The sequence below is a fragment of the Hyperolius riggenbachi genome, chromosome 10, assembly GCF_040937935.1.
Source record: "Hyperolius riggenbachi isolate aHypRig1 chromosome 10, aHypRig1.pri, whole genome shotgun sequence".
Classification (NCBI taxonomy): domain Eukaryota; kingdom Metazoa; phylum Chordata; class Amphibia; order Anura; family Hyperoliidae; genus Hyperolius; species Hyperolius riggenbachi.
The window spans coordinates 115,244,297-115,267,144 of NC_090655.1; the positions used below are offsets into that span (position 1 = coordinate 115,244,297).

Below are 22,848 nucleotides of genomic sequence, written 5' to 3' on the forward strand. Positions count from 1 at the left end.
GTAAGTTAAAGTTAAGAGTTTGAACTGGTTCCTCTGGTTAATTGGTAGCCAATGAAGAGCTTGACAGAGAGGAGCAGTAGAGAAAGAGCGAGAAGAAAGGTGAATGAGATGAGCAGCCGAGTTTAGTACAGATCGGAGCAGTGCCAGTCTGTTAGTTGGTAGTCCACAAAGCAGTATGTTACATTAGTCCAGAAGAGATATTACATGTACTATAATTTTAGTTGTACTGACATGTACTAACATTTTAGTTGTGTCCTGATTGAGAAAAGGTTGGATGTAAGATGTTTTAAGTTGAAGAACATCTCATGGTACTGGAATGAAGGAGTCTACAAAGTGACAAGGCACGCAAGCAAGCCAGGATCCCTTTAGTTATGTATTAAAATTTGGATTTTTTGTATCGCTGTGTACAAAATGATAGAAAATAAAACAGATACACTGATCAAACTAGGTTTATTGTAATGAAAAATAATTACAAATGTGGTGATTTTAATTCAATGTGTTTTTCTCACTATATTGCCATATTTAATTCTAATGTTAACATGTAAAGATTAAGGAAAATACAGGTTCAGGTTTAGTTTATGTATATAAATGGGAAACCGTTTACTTGGTAAGCATCAGGGTCGGTTCTCTCATGAAGCAAGGTGAACTGTTTGCGTCTGGTGCAGAGATTTCATGGGCAGCATTTTTGTACTGTCTTCCTGAAGAGGAATGAAGTGGCTGAGGGTGAGCAGTTTGTTTGTCACAGACTCACAGCCAGCCAGTGTGCTCTTGTGTTGAGCTGCAGCATGTCATGTGAGAACATTAAATGAAGCAGAGTAAATTTTTGAGTACAGTGCGATCATTCCAAATCAGGGGCTGAGGGTGCATCCTCACAAGTTTGCACCACAGGAGTTTAGAGGCACAGATGTCCTGGCACCCAAGACTTTGCCCTCCATGAACCTGCAAACCCCCCGCGGAACTGCACCACACGATTGCTGGCTGGCCCACCTGTCACTTCTCTCTTACTTACCATGCCTGTCATAGGTAGCTACAGGTGCCCCTTAGTATAAGGTAGCCAGAGCTATCCTCAGTATTAAGTAGCTAGGTACCCTCAAGTATTAGGTAGTTAGAGGTGCCCCCGGCTGAAGGGAAATCTGATCAGAAAATGCTGAGACCCAGATAAGTAACCTTTCATTTATGCTCTACTCGGGACATAGGGAAGAAGGCAGGAAGGCACTTGAGGAGGGGAGTGAGCTGCCTTTCCATTGTTAGGGGCCTGTAGGCACATGCCTACAGTGCCTTATGGTAAATACGGCCTTAATGAGAGAACAGACTAACCAGCTAAACTTAATGATCACATATCTAATATCCAGGTCAGCTCTACAGGCATAATTACGGTATATCTGTGTGATTTATACTTACCTATTTTTGGTAAAACTCACTGTAAGTTTTATACTCTGCAGCTAAACCAAAAGCCTGGACCTGATAATCCAATATTCTTACCATCAGACGCACCTTATGATTGGTTGTTAGCCAAGATGTGGGTGAGGTCATCTGATTTCCAATTTCATCAAACAGTTACCCATCTCATGAGGACTCATCTTCTGACAGAAGTGTTTGCCATCGCAATGTACCGGCAGCTGCCTGCTGTTCATCCACTTTTTAAGGTGAGTCCTTCTGCAAGTTTAAACCAAATAAACAAGCCATTTTAAATTAATTACCTTGCCATAAAGGACTACTATCATGAAATAAATTTAAAATACATGAGTACATAGACCTATAGGACGTACAGAATTTTTTGTCGTAAATATATACTACACCTGGTGTGTCCATATTCCAAGAGCATCTTGTAGATGTTCTCCCCAATGATTATGTCCTCCTGTGTTCCCCATGTGCTCTTTTCTGTCCCCAGTGTCCCCCTCTGTCCTCTGTGTGTCCCGTTCTGTCCCAATTGTGTCCCCTTCTGTCCACAGTGTGTCCCCTTCTGTCTCCAGTGTGTCACCTTCTGTCCTCCATGTTTCCCCAGTGTGTCCCCTTCTATCTCCGGTGTGTCCCCTTCTGTCCCCATTTGCCTCCCCACCCCCCCATGTGTCTCCCGCTTCCATCCCGTATGCTCCTCTACCCCCCGTGTCTTCCGCTCCCCCTGTCTATGCTCCTCTGTCCAGTGTATAGTCAGCAGAATCGGGAGCACGGCTCACCTAATCCAGGGTTCCCGCAGTGACCGAAAACCTTTTCTCTCCTTCACAGTGCCGAAATACAGTAGGGAAAGTTGTGCAGTGCGCATATCCCGCCACACCAAAAAATGGGCGTGGCTATGGAGCCAAATTTACATTACCTTAGCAATGGTGGGACATTAGACTAAGAATATACTAGGATTTACATTATGAGCGCCTCCGACACAGGTGCCCCCCACTTTATATAGTGACAGGGAACCTCCATGTTTAGTGACAGGGCCCTCCCCCTACTTTAGGTGGTGACTGGTGTGCCCCCCAGTTTAGGTAGTGACAGGGACTCCTCCTAATTTAGGTGGTGACAGGTGTGCCCCCCAGTTTAGGTACAGTGGTGTAGCAATAAGGGTTGCAGAGGTTGCGACCGCATCGCGGCCCTTGGACCAGAGGGGCCCACCCTCAACCACAGTATTTGCTCTATGTTGGTCCTGTGTTGGTAATATGCCCTTCTATAGATGCTTTAAATAGTAGTGATCAAAAACACATTGTTTCCCATCCCTTTCTTACACATCTGACACTGTGGTTGTGCTTGATTGGTTTTGGTGTGCCGTATTAATTGTTATGTATAGAGTGTTTGGAAGGCCCCATGTAAAACTTGCACTGGGGCCCACAGCTTCTTAGCTATGCCACTGTTTAGGTAGTGACAGGTGCCCCTCAGTTTAGGTAGTGACAGGTGCGCCCCAGTGTAGCGAGTGGCAGGGACCCCCACTCACCATCGTCCCAGGAGCCAGCCCAGCGTCAGACCTCAGAATCAGCCGGCCACTAGTGATAGCAGGCGCACGGTACCCCCTTGAGCACCGAGCCGGTGCATATGCGGAAGTGATGTCTTTTCCGCATATCAGTGCGGTGTCCGCGAGGTCCAAGCGGCCGTACTCACTGGTCACTGGCTGACTGGAGGTCTGACGCTGGGCTGGCTGCTGGGATTAGGCAGCAAGAACGGCCCGGGGGGGGTCCGCCCCATTTTGCCCAATGTGCAGCCCCCCATGGGTCCTATAGAGCCCTACTGCTCCTCTCCAGCGCTGGAACCCCTGTTAGCAGTCTATGACTGATGGGTCAGAGACTGCTCTCCGCCTCTGCAGGAGGCTTTGGAAGTCTTCAGGAGCCCAGGCGCTCCTGAAGATGGGCCGCTCCATACTGCACATGTGCAAGCACACTCTCTTGCGCAGTATGAAGCCACCTGTCTTCAGGAGAACTTGGGCTCCAGTGCCGCGGAGAGAGCAGTATTTGACTAAATTAGTCATAAACTGCTCCCAGGGACAGTGCTGCATGAGGACACTGGGAGAGGAGCGGGAAGGCTCTGTGTTCTCCAACCCTGTCCTCAAGGCCCACCAACAGTACATGTTTTGCAGAAAACCACAAACATGCACAGGTGAGCTAATTAGTGTCTCAGCAGAGCTGATTAACTTCCTCTGTGGATTTCTACAAAACATGCACTGTTGGTGGGCCTTGAGGACAGGGTTGGGGAACATTGCTCCATAGGACCCCAGAGCCTTCCCTCTCCGTAGGTAAGTATATGGCTTTTGTTTTTTTACTGATAGTTCCCATTGACTTTAACTGCTTTCTAATCCTAATTACGTATTTTGTATTCCAGCTGCTAGTACCTCATGTGAGATACACTATAGCCATCAACACAAAGGGTCGGGAACAGCTCATCAATAAATCTGGTCTGTTTGACAAGGTTTGTATTATGACTATATATATATATATATATATATATATATATATATATATATATATATATATATATATATATATATATATATATATATATATACACATACAGTATATACACAGAGGGGCTGCAGCACACAACAGTGACAGGGGCTCTTGGACACGCTTTAATGCGCTTAAAGGGACACTTAAGCCAGAAAAAAATGAGTTTTTAAAATGAGGCTTCTACCAGCTCCCTGCAGCAGTCATGTGCCCTCGCAGCCACTCACTGATCCTCTGGTCCCCCGCTGCCAGCTAGTTTCGTTTTTGCCGACAGGCCCGTCAGGACTGGCCATGCGTAGCTTTTTCCACATTCCCGACTGTAATTAGCGCTATTGCGGACGCATAGCTATGCGGCAACGCGTATTTTTGTCGGCCCGCAATAGCGCTAATTACAGTCTGGAATGCGGAAAAAGCTACGCATGGCCAGTCCTGACGGGCCTGTCGGCAAAAACAAAAACTAGCTGGCAGTGGGGAAAGAGAGGATTAGTGAGTGGCTGCGAGGGCACAAGACTGCTGCAAGGGGCTGGTAGAAGCCCCAGGTGAGTAAAACTCATTTTTTTTTTCTGGCTTAAGGTTCACTTTAAGCTCACCAACTGCGCCAAAGTGTCCCTAATCTGGTGAGTCCTACTCTGACCATGCAAAAAGTCCAAAAGTCCAAAAGTCAACTAAATGGGAGAAAAGGAAATTAAAAACACCTCACCTTTTTACTAGCTACTGAATGAACTTTCTGAACCTGTGCAATATGTGCGTTTATATGCTTAACCGTGCTAGAGGTGGGCGTGGTTATGCATGCTTACAGGGGAAATTATAAATAAATACCAAGGGATGAGCAGCACAAACCAAATTATATCTGCCCATAAGTATCCATTTCCCCTGGCAAATTTCTGACTTAAAGTTACTTTTTTTTCAAACAAGTAATTTTTTGAAAGGGAATGACATAGGTGTCTCCCAAAAGATAATAAGACGTTACGATGTACAAGAGAGATTATTGTGGGAAAAACACATTTCTCAGCTGTTATTTACATTTGAGCAAAAAGTGCCCAATCCAAAAGTGTTCCTACCCTTCTCAATAATCAATAGAAAAGCCTTTATTGGCTATTACAGAAAAATGAATTGCAACTACTGTTAGTGTTAAAGAGAATCTGTATTGTTAAAATCGCACAAAAGTAAACATACCAGTGCGTTAGGGACATCTCCTATTACCCTCTGTCACAATTTTGCCGCTCCTCGCCGCATTAAAAGTGGTTAAAAACAGTTTTTAAAAGTTTGTTTATAAACAAACAAAATGGCCACCAAAACAGGAAGTAGGTTGATGTACAGTATGTCCACACATAGAAAATACATCCATACACAAGCAGGCTGTATACACCCTTCCTTTTGAATCTCAAGAGATCATTGTGTGTTTCTTTCACCCTGCAGTTCTCATGCACTGAAGTTTCAGGCTGCTCTTTTCTTCTTGCAAACAGCTTTGCCCTTGTCTGAATTTCCTCAGTATGCGAAAGCCCAGCCAGCTCAGAGGACGATTTATCCAGCTTGTAAAAGATAAGAGAGAAGAGAGAAGCTGCCCTAATCTAAATAATACACAGGCAGTGTGCATAGAGGGGCCTGGAAGGGGGAGTTCATAGCAGAACCACAACACTGAAGAACTTGGCAGCCTTCCAGACACAGGCCGACAAGTCTGACAGGGGAAAGATACATTGATTTATTACAGAGACTGTGATAGCAGAAAGTGCTGCAGTAAGCAAGAACACATTAGAATAGCTTTTGGAACTTGTAGGATGATAAAAAACAGGATGCAATTTTTGTTACGGAGTCTCTTTAAGAACTAGAAACAGACTATGTATTTGCATGATTCAATTGATATAAAACGCTATGTCAAAAATTACCAGGAGAAAACCAAATTACTTGTGAGACATTGGCCCATATGCAATTCACTTTTTTCCTAGGAAAGTTTTTTTTTTTTCATCCCTCTTAAAATAATTTTTCAGCATTTTACAATTGAAAAAGCACCTTTTTCAATTTTTTTTCAATGCTTTTTGCACAGGATGTTGGAGGGGGTTCTCTCTTCCCCGCCGTAAGGGTACTCATCCCACTTGTCAAGAACCATATAAGCTGGTGCTGTCCATTTAAAATCGTATCTACACACAGAATATGCAGTGACAATCAAAGTTTTACTCAGTGGCTAAGTTTTAAATCCTTTGTTCATTCTCACGTGTTATTATATTACAACATTTCTTCCTTACCGTGCAGACATATAAATTAGAATAATTTATAATGTCTGGAAGGGGCTTTAAGGACTCATGAGGTGAACCCGTCGGCAGGCCGGCTCTTCTTCGCATGTGCAGACGCACGTGACCAGCCACGTGCCCACGTCATCGGGTGCGTACTGCACCTGCGCAGTTAGTCTGCACAGGCACAGAACATGCCTGCTGATGCGGGTGCGCGGCTGGCCGTGCGTGCCCACACAAGCACAGAAGAGCCGATCCACCGACGGGTTGCTGAGTTTCACGAGCGGCCAGCAAGACAGCGCGGAGCACGAAGCTGCAGCGAGGGACTCAGAAGACATCTAGGGGCTGGAAATAAGCCCCAGGTAAGTAACGATTGCTAAGCTTTTTCACCTCGCGAGTCCTTTAAGAATTAGATGTTTTATGCCAATTTGAAATCTAAGATATACCTGACCCCATCCTATCCCCTTCTCATCTGGGGGATAATATCATAAGGGAAGATCCTCTAAAAATGATGTGAATGTTAAAAATGAGCACTTATCTTCATTTTTTGTTGTTGGAAAACATTTTCCTAATAAATTTATAACAAAAAAGATTTTTAGTGAAACTAAATTCACACAATACTTTTATACCTAATCAACCCTCCATTTCCAGAAATACTTAAAGTGGTCTGAAAGTCAGCATTTCTACTTTGCTCTAAAAGATTCCTCACAGCTGGAAAGGTACTATCCCAGAATTTTTTTTAAGCAGAACATCACTGAAATAGTTAAACAAAAGCACTTTGTCCTGCTATTCAGTTCAATCCGCATCTAACCTGTAGACAACAGTATGTTTGTTTACATTCCAATGTTTTTCCAATGTGTGTAAACACAGTCTAACAAGTGAAAAGGAACTCTCTGTGCTTCAGACACACACACACACACACAGTTCAGAAAAGCTCATTAGAAGATGTAATAAAAAGCAGTTTGAATAAAATGCAATGCCAGCTTTCAGGTTACGATAAACTACACTTTGGAAACTTGTAATTTGTAAACAGACAACATTACTTGTACACAAAAGCAAATATGATAACTGTATGAGTAATACAAAGTAGTAAAACACATTCTTATTGAATGTTATGTTGGAGTTTCAGACCACTTTAAGTACTGATTGAGAGTCAAAATATTTAATTGTTCTGACTTTCACATTATTGGAATCTGGTCATTCCCTGACTAAGAATGATTTTGTCATCTCTATATATTACCTGCCAACCTACAATGATTTTTATGCTCTCCATGACAATACAGGCCAATGCTATTGGCGGAGGAGGCCACGTTGAGCTGATAAAACGAGCGATGAAGGACTTTACATATGAGTCACTTTGCTTTCCTTCTGGAATAAAGTTGAGGAACATGGATAACAAGGAAGAACTACCATATTATTTCTTCAGAGATGATGGAATGAAAATCTGGGAAGCCATACAGAAGTAAGAGACCTTCATTTGACTATTCGGGTTTTAGGATTTTTTTTTTCAAACACTACAGATTAATCTTCTAAGTAACCTTTCATTCATGTCCAAAATATTTTGACACAACTATATATGGCATGGGCCTGATTTACTATGGTAGCAAAACATCGCTCAACCTCTCTCACCCCAACTGGAAGTGCTGGACACCAGGTTGCAAGGAATATACTATGGTTCAAATGAAGGAAGCACACTCCAGAATTGCAAAAACCTAAAAAGCTTTGGTGGGATCTCACTACCCTAAAACAATATTTGGTAAAGGGGATTATAGTTTGTTGTCTAAAAATCAAAAATAAATCCAGATGACTATACAGTATATTGTGATAAATTTAAAATAGAACGGAATAAAATATTGTCATATTGCTCGATTAGGATAATGTAACTGATTATTGTTTATGAGGGACAGAAACTTGTTGATCTCAATTTGGAGATCTCATAAACTCGTTCGGAGACCAACAAGATTAATAATTTTGAAATATATGATGATCTGAATGCTTAGAAGAATCATCTCAAAAATTTTGATCTCTTGAAATTCATTATGGCAAAGAGAACATTATCAAATTAGAAAGAGCCATAATGAATTTCAAAAGATTGAAATATTTGAGATGTGTATTATGGTGTTCCATAACCAAATCCCCAAACGCACCAAAATAAATACTTAAGCGACCCCCAGAAACCCCTCCCAAACGAGTAAGCTTCACCTCTTCCAAAAACTCGGATACCCAGTCTGAATTTTCGGATGGACCTGAAGAGTCGGGTTGAGCTATAAATCCCCCAATGAATAACCTTCCTGGCTGCTTTAAACACTTTGCGTATGTCAGGATCTCTCTTGCATGTGCTGTTGGTTGCAGTGGAACTGCAACCAGGCTCTTCTGATTTCTCTGCATGCCTTCAGTTGCATAGTTTTGGTTGCATTCACAATAAGTGTCATTGCTATCTGCAGCCCAGTTTTTAATAATCAAAATTGTGGCCTTGTAAAGATTAAATGGTGAGGCATGCACTCCCAATTTATCGAAAAGATGAGAAGCAGGTATTATTTCAAATAGTATCAAATTTTATTATTCCAAAAAGAACCAAGCTTTGTTGTTCTAAAAATTACATTTAAAAATACATGGGATGGACCCTGTCACAACACAACCGCATCAGTCACCATACTTCACCACAGTCACACGCCGGCATCTAAAAGTATATTGTATCACTCCCTATTTGATGGCAAATCACAACATCAACTGATGGAGTTCATTTATGTGATGGTAACAAGATAAATCCAGATACATGGGGAAAGCAGAGGTCTAAGCTGCATGCGAAAGGCATGTAAACTGTTGTTCAGTACAGGTCAGACAGAGATTTTTTGCAGGGAGGCACAAGCATAGCAGTGTTAGTACCACAACGTAGACACATGAAGCAGTCCATCCAGCTTTCTATTGCAGTATAGCGATCTGAAGATTAGTGACCTTCCACTTACATCAATATCATAGCACAAGCAGGCTATATAGCCAATGCCATATGAAACTGCATAATGCTGTGGGTACAAATGAAAAGCATAGCTTGTCTCACCAAGTCCTGTGAAGCACCTTTCTCCCGTCAGTAGCAAGAAACCATGCTGAGTCTGTGGATGCTGTATAGCAAGAATGCCTGTGGGGCAGTGCAGATCTCCCGGCTGTGGTATATTCTCCTGAGCTGTCCCGGTCAGCCATCAGGAGGAATCGGCGTGAGCGGTGGAGCAGCTGGTACGAGCCGTTGGAATGGGTCCCAGCTGGACAGAATGCGGAGGTCGGGACGGCGTGGCGGCATGCACGAGGCAGGCAGCTACCCCAACATTTCGCCGACTTCCGGCTTTCTCAAGGGGCGTGACCAGTTTTTGTTTTTGAATTAAGGACTATGGCATGTAACAGATAAAAGTGGCGCAAGAGAGCACAGATAAAAATGTCGCTGCCATAGGCAGAAATAGTAGAAGTTTGCTGCTAATCGCGGCTTTTGCTGTTGCCGCCTATGGTGGCAGGGAGTAGGTTCAAGTATGCAGGGGTTTAGGATTAGCCATGTGGGTGGAGTGGTTAGGTTTAGCAGCCGGGGTGGAGTAGTTAGTGTTAGGCACCTGGAGGATGTCTTAGGGTTAGGCATAGGTAGAGGGTGCGCTCAGTGTGGGAGTAGGCAGGGGTGAAGGGGATATATTACCTGGTCCCGAGTGATTGCGTCTCCTCTACTTCCTTGTTCATTTGCAACTGTCCTGCAGCCAGCCAATCACCATGTGGCTCCATTCCCCACATAGTGATTAGCTGGCTGCAAGACTCCTACAAACTAACCGGGAAGTAGAGGAGACACGATCACTGGGACCAGGTAATGTATGCAGATACCAGTAATGATATTTTGTTTCTAAGCTTATTTAACGTTTTAGGACATTTCAAGTTTAGGACAAGTTAAATAACCTTTGTAGCAAGATGTCCTTATTGGCATCACTATGCACCATTTTTTTTGCGCTGCTATTTTTAATGTACGCCTATGGCATAGTGTACTAAGTTAATATGCCACTATGGATAAAAAAAATTGTAGATTGCTAAAAATCTAACCAAGCCTACCAGTTGCAAGTGAATTTAAAGATTTGGTGGTGTGGAGATCACCATACTATAGCCTTTTTGTGTTCCCAACAACCTGCTGTTGTATGCATTGAAAAATACTGTAAAAGTCTAGCAGAGGTTCTGATTTATTAGGCCTTGTTCACATTACCAAACGCGGATGGCCATGCATTTGGAACGCAATGCGTACGAATGCACGCCATCTGCGTTTGTATGCGTTGCGTCACTGATCCCATTGCGTCCAGCATGCGTTCCCGGACCGCACAGGTCCGGAACGCATGCAGTGTGAACATCAGACAGTGCACTCTATGCACTGTCTGATGTCGTGCGTGTCGTCCTCCTGCACGCGTTTCCGGAACGCGGAAGAACAACGCGTGCAGTGTGAACGGAGCCTTACCCCCACTGTTCACACTATAAATCGCAAGTGCTTTTGCAAGCACGTAGCAATTTTTTTTAAATCGCCTTTCCCTGCGCTGTGTAAAGCGCCTTTTTAAGCACTTTTGTAGAGGAGCACTGTGCACTTGCAGTTGTGTTGTAGTGCACATGTGCAGAGAGCTTCTCCGACCCTCCCAACCAGGAAGTAACTTCGGGACTAAGGTACTTTTTTACTTCCTGCGGAGAAAGTGGAAAAAAAAAATCTCCATTGGCGAGATATATTAAATTCAACAAGCGGTTGAGATGTAATCTATTTCTGAGCCGACCAAATCTGCAATAAAATCTCTTGGTTGGAATTTATTTGCTAGTAGAAAAAATAGTAAAAAAAGGAAAAATGTTTCTCTGTTTTCATACAGTTTTGTGGAAGACGTAGTGAGCATCTATTATGAAAGTGATAAAACATTGTGTGAAGACACGGAACTACAAGCCTTTGTGAAGGAAATCTTTGTTTATGGACTTCGGGACAATGAAGCCTCTGGTAAATTGTAGATTATGTGTATGTATGCGTGTGTCTGTGCACGTGCATGTGTATCCACACGTATCTGGGGTGATCCTGGATGGAAATCTAAAACTCAAACAGCAGGTATCAGCTGTCGTCAAGTCTTCCTTCTTCCATCTAAGAAATATAGCGAAAATCAAACACCTTATCCCAGCTGAAGACCTACCTGCCCTGGTTCATGCATTTGTATCCTCCCGCCTAGACTACTGCAACGCCCTGTTCATCGGATCTACAGATAAGGCTCTGCGCCCCTTACAGCTAGTACAGAATGCTGCAGCCAGACTCCTAGCCAATGCCCCCCGCAGCTCACACATCACCCCAGTACTGCAAACTCTTCACTGGTTGCCAGTAAAATGGAGAATCAATTTTAAGATCTGCCTGCTGACATTCAAGGCTCTACACCACATGGGACCCAAATACATAGCGGATCTATTGGAACTTTATGCCCCTTCACGCACCCTCCGCTCTGCCAACAAGATGAAGCTGGTTATTCCCAGGATACACTTAACATTTGGTGCTCGGGCCTTTTCCTACGCAGCCCCTACTCTATGGAACTCACTTCCACAATTAGTACGAGAGGCTCCTTCTCTGGACAGCTTTAAAAAAAGGCTAAAAACTCACCTCTTTTCCCGAGCCTTTGAGACTGCATAATGCAGGGTCGCAGCGCTTTGAGTCCCCAGGGAGAAAAGCGCTATATAAATATTATTGTTATTGTTATTGTTATCTGTGTGCATGGGCGTGTGTGCATGTGTGTGTATATGCGTCCTTTGTGATTTCCTTTCAGCAACACTTGTTTTGGCTTGACATGTAAATTCTCAGTGTCTAATTGCGATTATTTTCACTAAATTAATTGCGTGCAGGATGTCGTATTATTTATTGTATTTATACAATAAACATATTAACCACTTCACCACTGAGGGGTTTTACCCCTTGAGCACCAGAGCAACTTTCACCTTTCAGTGCTCCTTCCATTCATTCGTCTATAACTTTATCATTACTTATCACAATTAAATGAACTATATCTTGTTTTTTCCGCCACCAATTAGACTTTCTCTAGGTGGGACATTATGCCAAGAATTATTTTATTCTAAATATGTTTTAATGGGAAAATAGGAAAAATGTGGGAAAAAATTCATTATTTTTCAGTTTTCAGCCATTATAGTTTTTAAATAATGCATGCTACTGTAATTAAAACACATGAAATGTATTTGCCCATTTGTCCCGGTTATAAAACCGTTTAAATTATGTCCCTATCACAATGTTTGGCGCCAATATTTTATTTGGAAATAAAGGTACATTTTTTTCAGTTTTGCGTCCATCCCTAATTACAAGACCATAGTTTATAAAGTAACAGTGTTGTACCCTCCTGACATAAATATTTAAAAAGTTCAGTCACTAAGGTAACTATTTATGTATTTTTTTAATTGTAAATTTTTTTAATTTTTTTTTAATTACAAAAAAAAAATGGGGAGGTTGGGAGGTAATGAGTTAATTTTTTGTGTATAAGTAATGTATTTGTATGTGAAAAATGCTTTAGGGTGTAGTTTTACTATTTAGCCACAAGATGGCAACAGTAACTTTTTGTTTAATGCGACCTCCAAGCGTCCTTCCGGACGCATGGAGGAAGTACTAGGAGGCTGGGAACGTTTTTTATTCACAATGATCGCGCTGCTTAGCGGAGAAGCAGCGGATCATTGCTGGGCTTAGATCAATGAACAGGAATGGATTTTCCCGTTCATTGATCTCCGGGCGAGCGGCCGGCGGCATGTTTACCCGCGGGAGTGCGCGCTAGAGCGAGCGGGAGCGCGGGCAGCGGCGGGAGCGCGGAAAGTACGGATTTCTCCGTCCCTTGGGGTGAAAGGATGGAAAAAGGGACGAAAAATTTGTACGGGCGGGGGTAAAGTGGTTAATAAACAATATACATATCATGCAGCGCTGGACATTAGTTAAGGTTACATACAATATTTAGGGGTGACATACACCAATAAGACATTCAGGAATACATGCAAACCAGATCACGCAGCACAGTATGAGTACAAGGTAATGCTTAGTCATTCACTGGATGGGAGCATGGAGATTAGGCAAGTTGAGTTCACTCAAGAGTTCACTCAGATCCATAGGATGGGTGTACGGTAATGGAGGTGCATAAACAGGCAGGAGCCACAAAAGGAGGAGGACCCTGCCCGAAGGCTTACGATCTAGAGGGAGAGGTAGGGACAACAATGGTAGGGGACCAGAGTTCAGCTGCGGGTTTTTGAGCACTAGTGAGGGCGGGTAGGCCAGAGTGAAAAAGTGAGTGTCGAGGACATATGCTCTCCAATGATCTCTGGATCTCTGGCATGGAAATGTTTTAGTATATCAGTTCCATCACATTCACTAAGATTAGAGATTTATCAGGCCTTCTCTTCTTAAACCAGTCAAACTCGAGGCCCATGGGCCAAATGCGGCCCTCCTTGCCATCTTTTGTGGCCCCACAAAAACTTTAATTGTAAGCAATAAAAGAATGGCAGCATTGGCAGTTCATATTCAGTGTAGAACACCAGTGACAGTGTTTCTAAATAAAGCACTGTCAGTTTGAGATGGGTACACAAGCAACTCACGGTAACCCCCCAGCAAAATTAGCATATTTTCCCCTTCCTTAGACAGAGAATGGGAGACGCACACACACTTTTCCCTCCCCACCATTTCCCACACAGCAGAGTACTGCAGTGGAGCAATGTAATCAGTGGCGTAGCAAAGGAGCTGTGGGCCCTGATGCAAGTTTTACATTGGGGCCCCCAAGCACGCTACACATAACAAGTGATACGGCGCACCAAAACCTGCAAATGGCAACTACAGTCAGAGGTGCAAGAAGGGGATGGGGAACAGTTTGTTAGCGATTACCAGTATTCAAAGCACCTATACAAGGGATGATTTATGAGCACAGGACCAATAGAGAGCTAATACTGCAGTTGAGTGAGGGCCCTGGGGGGCCCCTCTGGCCCAAGGGCCCTGATGCGGTTGCTACCTCTGCACCCCCTTATTGCTACGCCCCTGAATGTAATATTTACCTGCTCCAGCAAGGGGTCATGTCTCTTCTATTCTTCCTGGCAGTCGCACGTTCTATGCTTCCATACCTCTTCCTTATCACGTGACATAGCTCAGGAACCCGAGGTATGCAGCATAGAGCGTGTGCCTGTCAGGAAGATCAGAGGAGACCCACAGCACTGGAGCAGATACATATCAAACTGCTCCACTGCACTACTCTGCAAAAAGAGGAGGAGCTGACCCCTTACGGTCGTAGACTGCTCAATCAATGTTAAACTATTATAAACAATTTTGCCCGCGACTTAGACTACGATTTAGATTTTGGCCCCTTATGTAATTGAGTTTGACACCCTTGTCTTAAACCGTATCTCCAATTATTCACAGGAAAATCAAAGCAGCGCATTAAATAGGGTGTAAAAGATATATAAGCAGCTGGCGCTACCACTGGCGTAACAATAGGGCCTGCAGCCCCTGCCCCCATGGGGGGGCCCGCCCCCCCCCCCCCCCCCCGGGGCCCGCTCTGGGCCATTTTGGGGGGCTGGAGGGGTCGCAGCATGAGCGGAAAGCCATGCTGCACTTCGGCAGGGAGGGAGGACGGTTCCCCCGCTCCCTCACCTCCGGCTCTCCCCTCTGCGCTCCCCTCCAGCGTTGAATAGTTTGTGTGTGCAGCGGCGGGCAGCGGCAGATACATACCTTCCGTGCGCTCCAGCGTGGACGTTCCTCTCTCTAGCATCTGACGCGACTTCCTGTCTAACTCTTTCCCTCCTGTCTAACTCCTGTCTAACTCCTTCCCTCTCCACTCTCCCATAGTTACCAAAATAAAACCCTGTATATATAAAAATACATAAATGGTTATCTTAGGGACTCATCTTTTTTAATATGTATGTCATAATGGTATATTACTGTTATGTTTGCAAGTAAGGGCTTGTAATTGGTGGTGGACACAAAACTAAAAAATACACCTTTGTTTGAAAATAAAGTATTATTGCCATACATTGTACTAGGGAAATAATTTAAATGCTGTAATAACCGGAACAAATGGGCAAATAATATGTTTGGCTTTTATCCACAGTAGCATGTTTTATTTTAAAACTGTAATGGCCCAAACTGGGAAATAATCATATTTTTCATTTTTTTCTTATTATTCCACTAAAAATGCATTTAGAATAAAATAATTCTTTGCCAAACATACCACCCAAAGAAATCCAAATTGGTAATAAAAAAAAAAAGATATAGATCATTTTGTTGCACACCATCATGAGTGGACAGCAGCACTGCATGTAGTGTGCAGAGCTCAGCTTTGCTGTATGCCCTTGCACAAATGCTAGTAATATCTACAGTGTACCTTAAAGAGACTCTGTAACAAAAATTGCATCCTGTTTTTTATCATCCTACAAGTTCCAAAAGCTATTCTAATGTGTTCTGGCTTACTGCAGCGCTTTGTACTATCACAGTCTCTGTAATAAATCAACGTATCTCTCTCTTGTCAGACTTGTCAGTCTGTGTCTGGAAGGCTGCCAAGTTCTTCAGTGTTGTGGTTCTGCTATGAACTCCCCCTTCCAGGCCCCTCTATGCACACTGCTTGTGTGTTATTTAGATTAGAGCAGCTTCTCTCTTCTCTCTTATCTTTTACAAGCTGGATAAATCGTCCTCTGAGCTGGCTGGGCTTTCACATAGTGAGGAATTACAGACAAGGGCAAAGCTGTTTGCAGGAAGAAAAGAGCAGCCTGAAACTTCAGTGCATGAGAGATGCAGGGGGAAAGAAACACACAAATGATCTCGAGATTCAAAAGGAAGGCTGTATACAGCCTGCTTGTGTATGGATGTATTTTCTATGTGTGGACATACTGTACATCAATCTACTTCCTGTTTTGGTGGCCATTTTGTTTGTTTATAAACAAACTTTTTAAAACTGTTTTTAACCACTTTTAATGCGGCGGGGAGCGGCGAAATTGTGACAGAGGGTAATAGGAGATGTCCCCTAACGCACTGGTATGTTTACTTTTGTGTGATTTTAACAATACAGATTCTCTTTAAGGCCTGGGATCCACTAAAGCGAGTTTGTCTGTGTTTTTGGATCACAGACAATCAGCAGAGATTTCAAACAATGGATTGCCAATGTATTTCAATGGTGGGGGAACCCACTAGTACAATTGCAATTAATACTAATCACAATCACAGGACATGTAACATTTTGGGCGAATTTGTGCTCCAATGCAAAGAGTACAAATTGCTTTTAAGACACTTTTCAAAGCGATTTTGCAGTGATTTGGGGGCCAATGTTTTGTTTGTTTGTTTGTTTTTTAAATAAAGTTGGATATACTCACCAGATGTCTTGTTTCTATCCATAGCCCTGCCCCTAGAAAAAGAGGTCACAGGTGCTTCTCTGACTGGAGCTAGAGAAGCACCTATGGCCTCTTCTGCTAGAGGGCGGAGCTACAGACAGAAGAAACTTTATACAGGGAAATCACTAATCGAAAGCCCTGTAAAGTTGATTATACAGTGCTTCAAAATGCTGCAAAACTTGCATGATTTAAAAGCACTGCAGCAATTCTTCTGATTAGTTATTGTACAGTCCAGCACATCAAAACACAGTACAGTACAAAATAGAAAAGCTCTCTTTAGTATAGCACAATACAGTGTAGTATAGGACAGCATAGCACTACACAGTGTAGTATAACACAGAGCAGAAGATCAGTATTGATAAAGCAGTGTTTCTCAACATTTTATTGGTATGTACTCCTTTAAAAACCCTGGACTCACCAAGTACCCCCTAGCATAGTAAACTTTATCACAAGTACCCCTTGACAAATATATATTTAATCTTAGTACATGATAATTGGTTCTAAACAATTTCCAAGCATTTACTATTACTTTTAACTAGCTAAACAACGAATTTGGTGTTGTAAAATTTATCATTTTCTAAAACGCTAAATTTGTTATTCTTGGTTAAGTATATCAAGCCCGAGTACCCCCTGGAACCATCAGAAGTTCCCCCTGGGGTACGCATACCACATGTTGAGAACCTAGGTTGTATAGCTCAATACAGTACAGCTCAGCACAGCCCTGCACAATGCAGTAAACTACAACACCTCTCAATGAGAAGTCAGCTTTCATAGTTCTGATGTTCACAGTTACCATTGCAAAAAGCTGATTGTTTTTTTCACATGCATTTTTTCACATTTAAAACTGCAGCTAATGAAAGTTAATGGGAGTTTGCATGCGATGTGCACATTTATGAAGCAAGATGTAACTCTTTTTATGCATAAATGTGAACCCTTATTCTTTGTTGATCACTATTGCGATTTGCATTTCCCTAGAACTAAACAATCAGGTGAGAAATTGTACCTAAACCTACCAAATTTACTTGCCACTTTCCGCAAGTCCGCTATCTATACTGTGAAAGTTTATAAATGCTTTTTTTTTCTGCTACAGGCTGCATTTTTCCATGGTGTACAAACAGAAAAAGATTAAAGAGGACCTCCATACAAAAAATAAAAATCTGTCAGCGCTGCTGAAATGAAAGGTTATATTTACCTCCGGAGTCTTGTGCCACGCAACTGCCCGGAAGACCCCGCATCACTCCACTTCTGCCGCTTGGCCCCACCTCCCCTCTCTCCTCCGAGACAAAATGCCAAGCCATTTACTGCATTGAAGTAGAGTGATGCGGGGTAATCTGGGTGGCTTTGTGGGTCAAGACTCCGGAGGTAAATATAACTTTTCACTACAGCAGCGCTGATGGATTTTTATTTTTCGTATGGAGGTCCTCTTTAAGATGAAATGGGCCCTAGGCAAGATAGCAGTTTTTGCCCAGCGCTGATGCTCACCTGTCTTTTTAAGTAGGATTTGGTGGGGGCTAGCATCCATCGATCCCCTAGACTCTCTCCAGGCCCTAGGTAACTGCCTAGGTTAGCCTTGTGGATGATTAGGCTCTGTGTATAAACGTTGGTGCTGTGCAAGTGGCCATCCTGGAGTGCCACTCTTCCCATGCCCACTACCTCTGTGTGACTATGCTCCTGGCCCTCCTCCTTTCTCTACTCTTTCCCCATATGCCTCATATGATTAAAGTGCCTGCCCTCTTTATTATTGCATTGGTGCAGCAGAGGGAGTAAGTGGAAGTACATGACAGGTTGGTCTGGGCTATACTCCTACCTGCAGTGCACAATTACATCAAACTGTGGTCATTCACTTTTTTTAATCTTAACCACTTTACCACCATGCGTGCTTATATCTACGCTCCTTTTAACACCCTTTCCCCACCAGGAGCATAGATATATGCACCTTCCGCCACTACCGCTGCTTTCCGCGCTCCCGCTCGCTCGTGGGAGAGCTCCCGCGCTCGTGCACGCCGTCGGCCGCTCGCCTGGAGATCAATGAACGGGAAAAAACATTCCCGTTCGTTGATCTCAGCCCCCCAGCAATGATCGGCTGCTTCTATGAGAAGCAGCGCGATCATTGTGAAAAAAAAGGTTCCCAGATTCACTGAACTTCCTGTAAGCGTACTTCCGACGCTTACAGGTCGCATGAACAAAAAATTACTGTGGCCAAATAGTAAAACTACATCCAAAACATTTTTCATATACAAATACATACTTTTACACTATAAATTCACTCATTACCTCCCACACTCCCCAATTTATTTATTTTTTGTAATAAAAAGAAAAAAAAATGACAATTAAAAAAAAAACATAAATAGTTATCTTAGGGACTGAACTCTTTAAATATTTATGTCAAGAGGGTACAACACTGTTACTTTATAAACTATGGGCTTGTAATTAGGGGTTGGACGCAAAACTGAAAAAAAATGCACCTTTATTTCCAAATAAAGTATTGGCGCCAAACATTGTGATAGGGACATAATTTAAACTGTGTAATAACTGGGACAAATGGGCAAATACATTTCATGGATTTTAATTACAGTAGTATACATTATTTAAAAACTATAATGGCCGAAAACTGAAAAATAATAATTTTTGTTCCCAATTTTTTTCCTATTTTCCCATTAAAACACATTTAGAATAAAATAATTCTTGGCATAATGTCCCACCTAAAGAAAGCCTAATTGGTGGCGAAAAAAACAAGATATAGTTCATTTCATTGCGATAAGTAACAATAACGTTTTAAACGAATGAATGGAAGGAGCGCTGAAAGGTGAAAATTGCTCTGGTGCTCAAGGGGTAAAACCCCTCAGTTGTGAAGTGGTTAAAACATGTCTAGGTTAGTTCTATTGTTTACAGTACACATAGTGTATCGTGCCAACATACTTAACAAACTCAAATTTCTTGCATTACTTGTAGGATTTCCAAAAACACTCAAGACCAAAGAGGAGTTAGTCGAGTATCTCACACTTATCATGTTCACCGCTTCTGCACAGCACGCCGCAGTGAACTTTGGCCAGGTATGTTGTTCATGACATCACTGTATTCTAAGGTAATGTAATGAAGTGAATTCTCTAAAAGAATGTCAAAAGGGGTTTATTATGCACTCTTTGGTGTAATATGTTACTTTGTTTTCTACAGTATGACTGGTATTCCTGGGTCCCCAATACTCCGTGCACAATGCGTTGCCCTCCACCCACTCAAAAAGGAGAAGTCACAATAAAGTATATCATGGAAAGCTTACCAGACAGGGGGCGATCATGCTGGCATCTTGGTGCTATTCGGGCATTGAGTCAGTTCCAAGATAATGAGGTAAGTGTATATACAGCAGAGTCCCTATTATCTGGAACTAAGGCAATTGGAATTCTCAACTAACTGGTATGCCTGAGGGATAACCGGGACTTTGCATGCTGCGGGTTTTGAGGCTATTTCAATACTTAGTGAGCCTCCAACGAAGTGCAGCAGCCTTTCCGCATCACCTAGTGGGCTCCTAGCACCGCTAGCGGCTTCTGGCATCCGTGCACACAAGTCAGCATGTCATGTGACCCGACGTGGGTCAGCTGACACACCAGCTTCAGTGTCAGGGGGAGGGGGAGCCGGAGAGTGTTAGTGTTAGCAGGGATTAGTGTTAGCAGGGTTTAGTGTTAGCAGGGATCAGTATTAGCAGGGGATCAGTGTTACCAGGGTTTAGTGTTAGCAGGAATAAGTGTTAGTACGGTTCAATGTTAGCAGGGTTTAGTGTTAACAGGGATCAGTGCAGGAGCATAACTAGAAATCACTGGGCCCCCCTGCAAAACTTTGGATGGGGCCCCTAATACCTCAAACCCCCCCCACCACCACCATCACCGCCACCACCACCACACTTTCAGCACAGGTAAACTGAGAACCAATGCACAGTTAAACTGAGATGCAGTCATTAAAATATTACAGGACACAGCACTTGGGGAGGGGTAGAAAGGCTCGGGTAGAACAGTGCTATACATAAGACCCTGCTGAACACTGAATAGGGACTGTCTACAATTCTTTGTCTGCAAAACTTTGTATGATTCCTAATCAGTGGCTGAGCAGATGCAGTCATTAGAACAATTGTGCAGAGAGCAGAACGTTTTTTCTCTCCTTGCCTTTAGTTGTCAGTCTCTAGGGACGGGGCCCCCTGTGGCTTCTGGGCCCCCCTGTGGCTGCATCCCTTGCAGGGTCTATTGTTACGCCCCTGGATCAGTTAGCAGGGTTTAGTGTTAGCAGGGTTAAAGGGACCGTGAGCAGTGGGGTAAATTTAAAATTGGTACTCACCTGAGGCTCCCTCCAGCCCACCGTAGGCTGCAAGGTCCCCCGGCATCGTCCTGGCTCCGTTCTGGGTCCCTCTGGCGACTCCATTACCGGCGACATTCCCGCTGAGTGTCGGGCCTTGACTTCCTGATCGGTGATGCTCTTCGTCATCACGCTGGCTGCTACGCGTCATTGCAGCGACCGACGTAACAGTACTGCGTATGCACGGTTCATAGTTAGCAGGGCTCAGTGTTAGCAGGGTTTAGTGTAGCTGGAGGGGCAGCAGGGGTTAGCATAGGGTAGTTAGCTGGTGAGGTCAGCAGGGATTGGTGTAGCTGAATAGTGTAGTATAAGGGTTCATAAGACATCCCTGAACTATAGATACACCTAGGTTTAGTATTTTTCTTTTCCCCCCTTATTTTGTAACTCTAAACCTAAGTGCATTGTATACTCTGGACAGGAGCATCATATATTGCGTAAGATACAGTAGATACATTGCTTTATTATCTCATTGTATGTTGTGTTTCCAGTTATTCCTAGGAATGTACCCTGATGAGTACTTTGTGGAGAAGCCAGTAAAGGAAGCAATGGCAAAGTTCAGGAAGAACCTTGAGGACATCACAAGCTTCATTCAGGAGCGAAACAAGAATAAAAAGCTGCCTTATTACTATCTGTCTCCAGACAGGATCCCTAACAGTGTTGCTATTTAAATCAGTTATGTTTGTCTGGACATAAAGAAAACTCTAGAATAAAACTTTCCCTAATCCAAGAACATTGATTTAGTGTTGGATCAATTTATACTTAGTTGCACTGATGACTATATGCTATATGTTTAGAGTTGAGAGCTTTACAGGATCTTATTATCTTTAGTCAAAGAGTGCAAACAGCTTTTCCTGTTACAGAAAGAGATGACCCGAACTGTTCGCCCGGGAAATAGTTTGCAGGTAACAAGGGTTATTCGCGTTCGCCCCCACAGGAGAACACATGGGGTGTTCGATTCGCCCCTTAAACATTATAATGGAGCCGAACTTTGACCCCTCACCCCAGAGTCAGCAGACACATGACAGCCAATCAGCTATCCCTCCCTGCTGGACCCCCCACCCCCACCCCCCCCCCACCCCCACCACCACCACCTATCAGAAAGCCAGCACAGCAGCCATTTTGCAGTCTGTATTTGGCTTCTGTACTAGGCAGATCAAGGAGAGTGTGCTGCTAACAGGGTGAGCGTTAGATAGGCCTTTGTTCTGTGTCCTCAGTGCTGCTTACACATTGTCCTGAGGGCTGGTACATTGTTTTTCTTGCTATTGTATTGCTGTGTCCCAGTGCACAAGTTAGCTGTTGCAGACAGGTCTGCTGGTCCTAATAGTGTACCGACCATAAATCAATAATCCTTCACTACTGGCATCTAGTATTCAATACTGGCCCCTGTATAAGGCCAGAATCAGTGTTTTTTTTGGTCACTTTACTGTCAATAAACTAGCTTAGCCTGACCATAGAGGCTGGAAAACCGTGATTGCCTGCACTCCCACGAACTTGCGCATGCCCTTACGGGCTCGCGTCCCCTGGAGAGTTCTGGAATGCACATGCGCAGAAGGCCGCAACTGTCTAAATTACCGGGAGACATAGCGACTTAAAGGAGGGGCCTAGGACGGCGAGAGAGGCCACGATGCTGATGGGGCTGGATGAAGCCCCAGATAAGTATAAATTAGCACTAGTGAACCATCTTTAAGAATCATAATCATTCAGGATGACAGAGTTTGGTACGATCAGTATATACATTCTGCTTGGTTATTATTATGTGTACCTGAGTCGGTGCAGCAGAGGGGCAGATGGGACACAGGCATGCTCCCTGCTGCAGGACATGCTTCGTTGTGTGTGTTTTCCGCCCCCCAGCCGCTCCCTGCCCCCCACCACCACCACGCGCTATCACCCCCTGAAATTGGCGACATGCGATTGTCGCCAATCTCAAAGGGAAAGGAGAAGAGGTATTTGCCTGCTTAAATGCCCACTGGGGTGTTCCT

At 43.5% G+C, this 22,848-nt stretch overlaps 1 protein-coding gene across 1 annotated transcript in view; it reads left to right on the forward strand.

The window, feature by feature from the left end:
* The window catches only part of LOC137533914 (polyunsaturated fatty acid 5-lipoxygenase-like), a 52,161-nt gene extending 30,562 nt beyond the window's left edge, over positions 1-21,599 (forward strand). The window contains exons 8-14 of the mRNA XM_068255224.1: positions 1,443-1,646; positions 3,799-3,885; positions 7,432-7,610; positions 11,014-11,135; positions 19,481-19,581; positions 19,703-19,873; positions 21,358-21,599. Coding sequence (XP_068111325.1) covers positions 1,443-1,646; positions 3,799-3,885; positions 7,432-7,610; positions 11,014-11,135; positions 19,481-19,581; positions 19,703-19,873; positions 21,358-21,537 — 1,044 coding nt within the window. The 3' untranslated portion in view covers positions 21,538-21,599. The remainder of the gene's footprint in view (positions 1-1,442; positions 1,647-3,798; positions 3,886-7,431; positions 7,611-11,013; positions 11,136-19,480; positions 19,582-19,702; positions 19,874-21,357) is intronic.
* Positions 21,600-22,848: the final 1,249 nt, after the last annotated feature.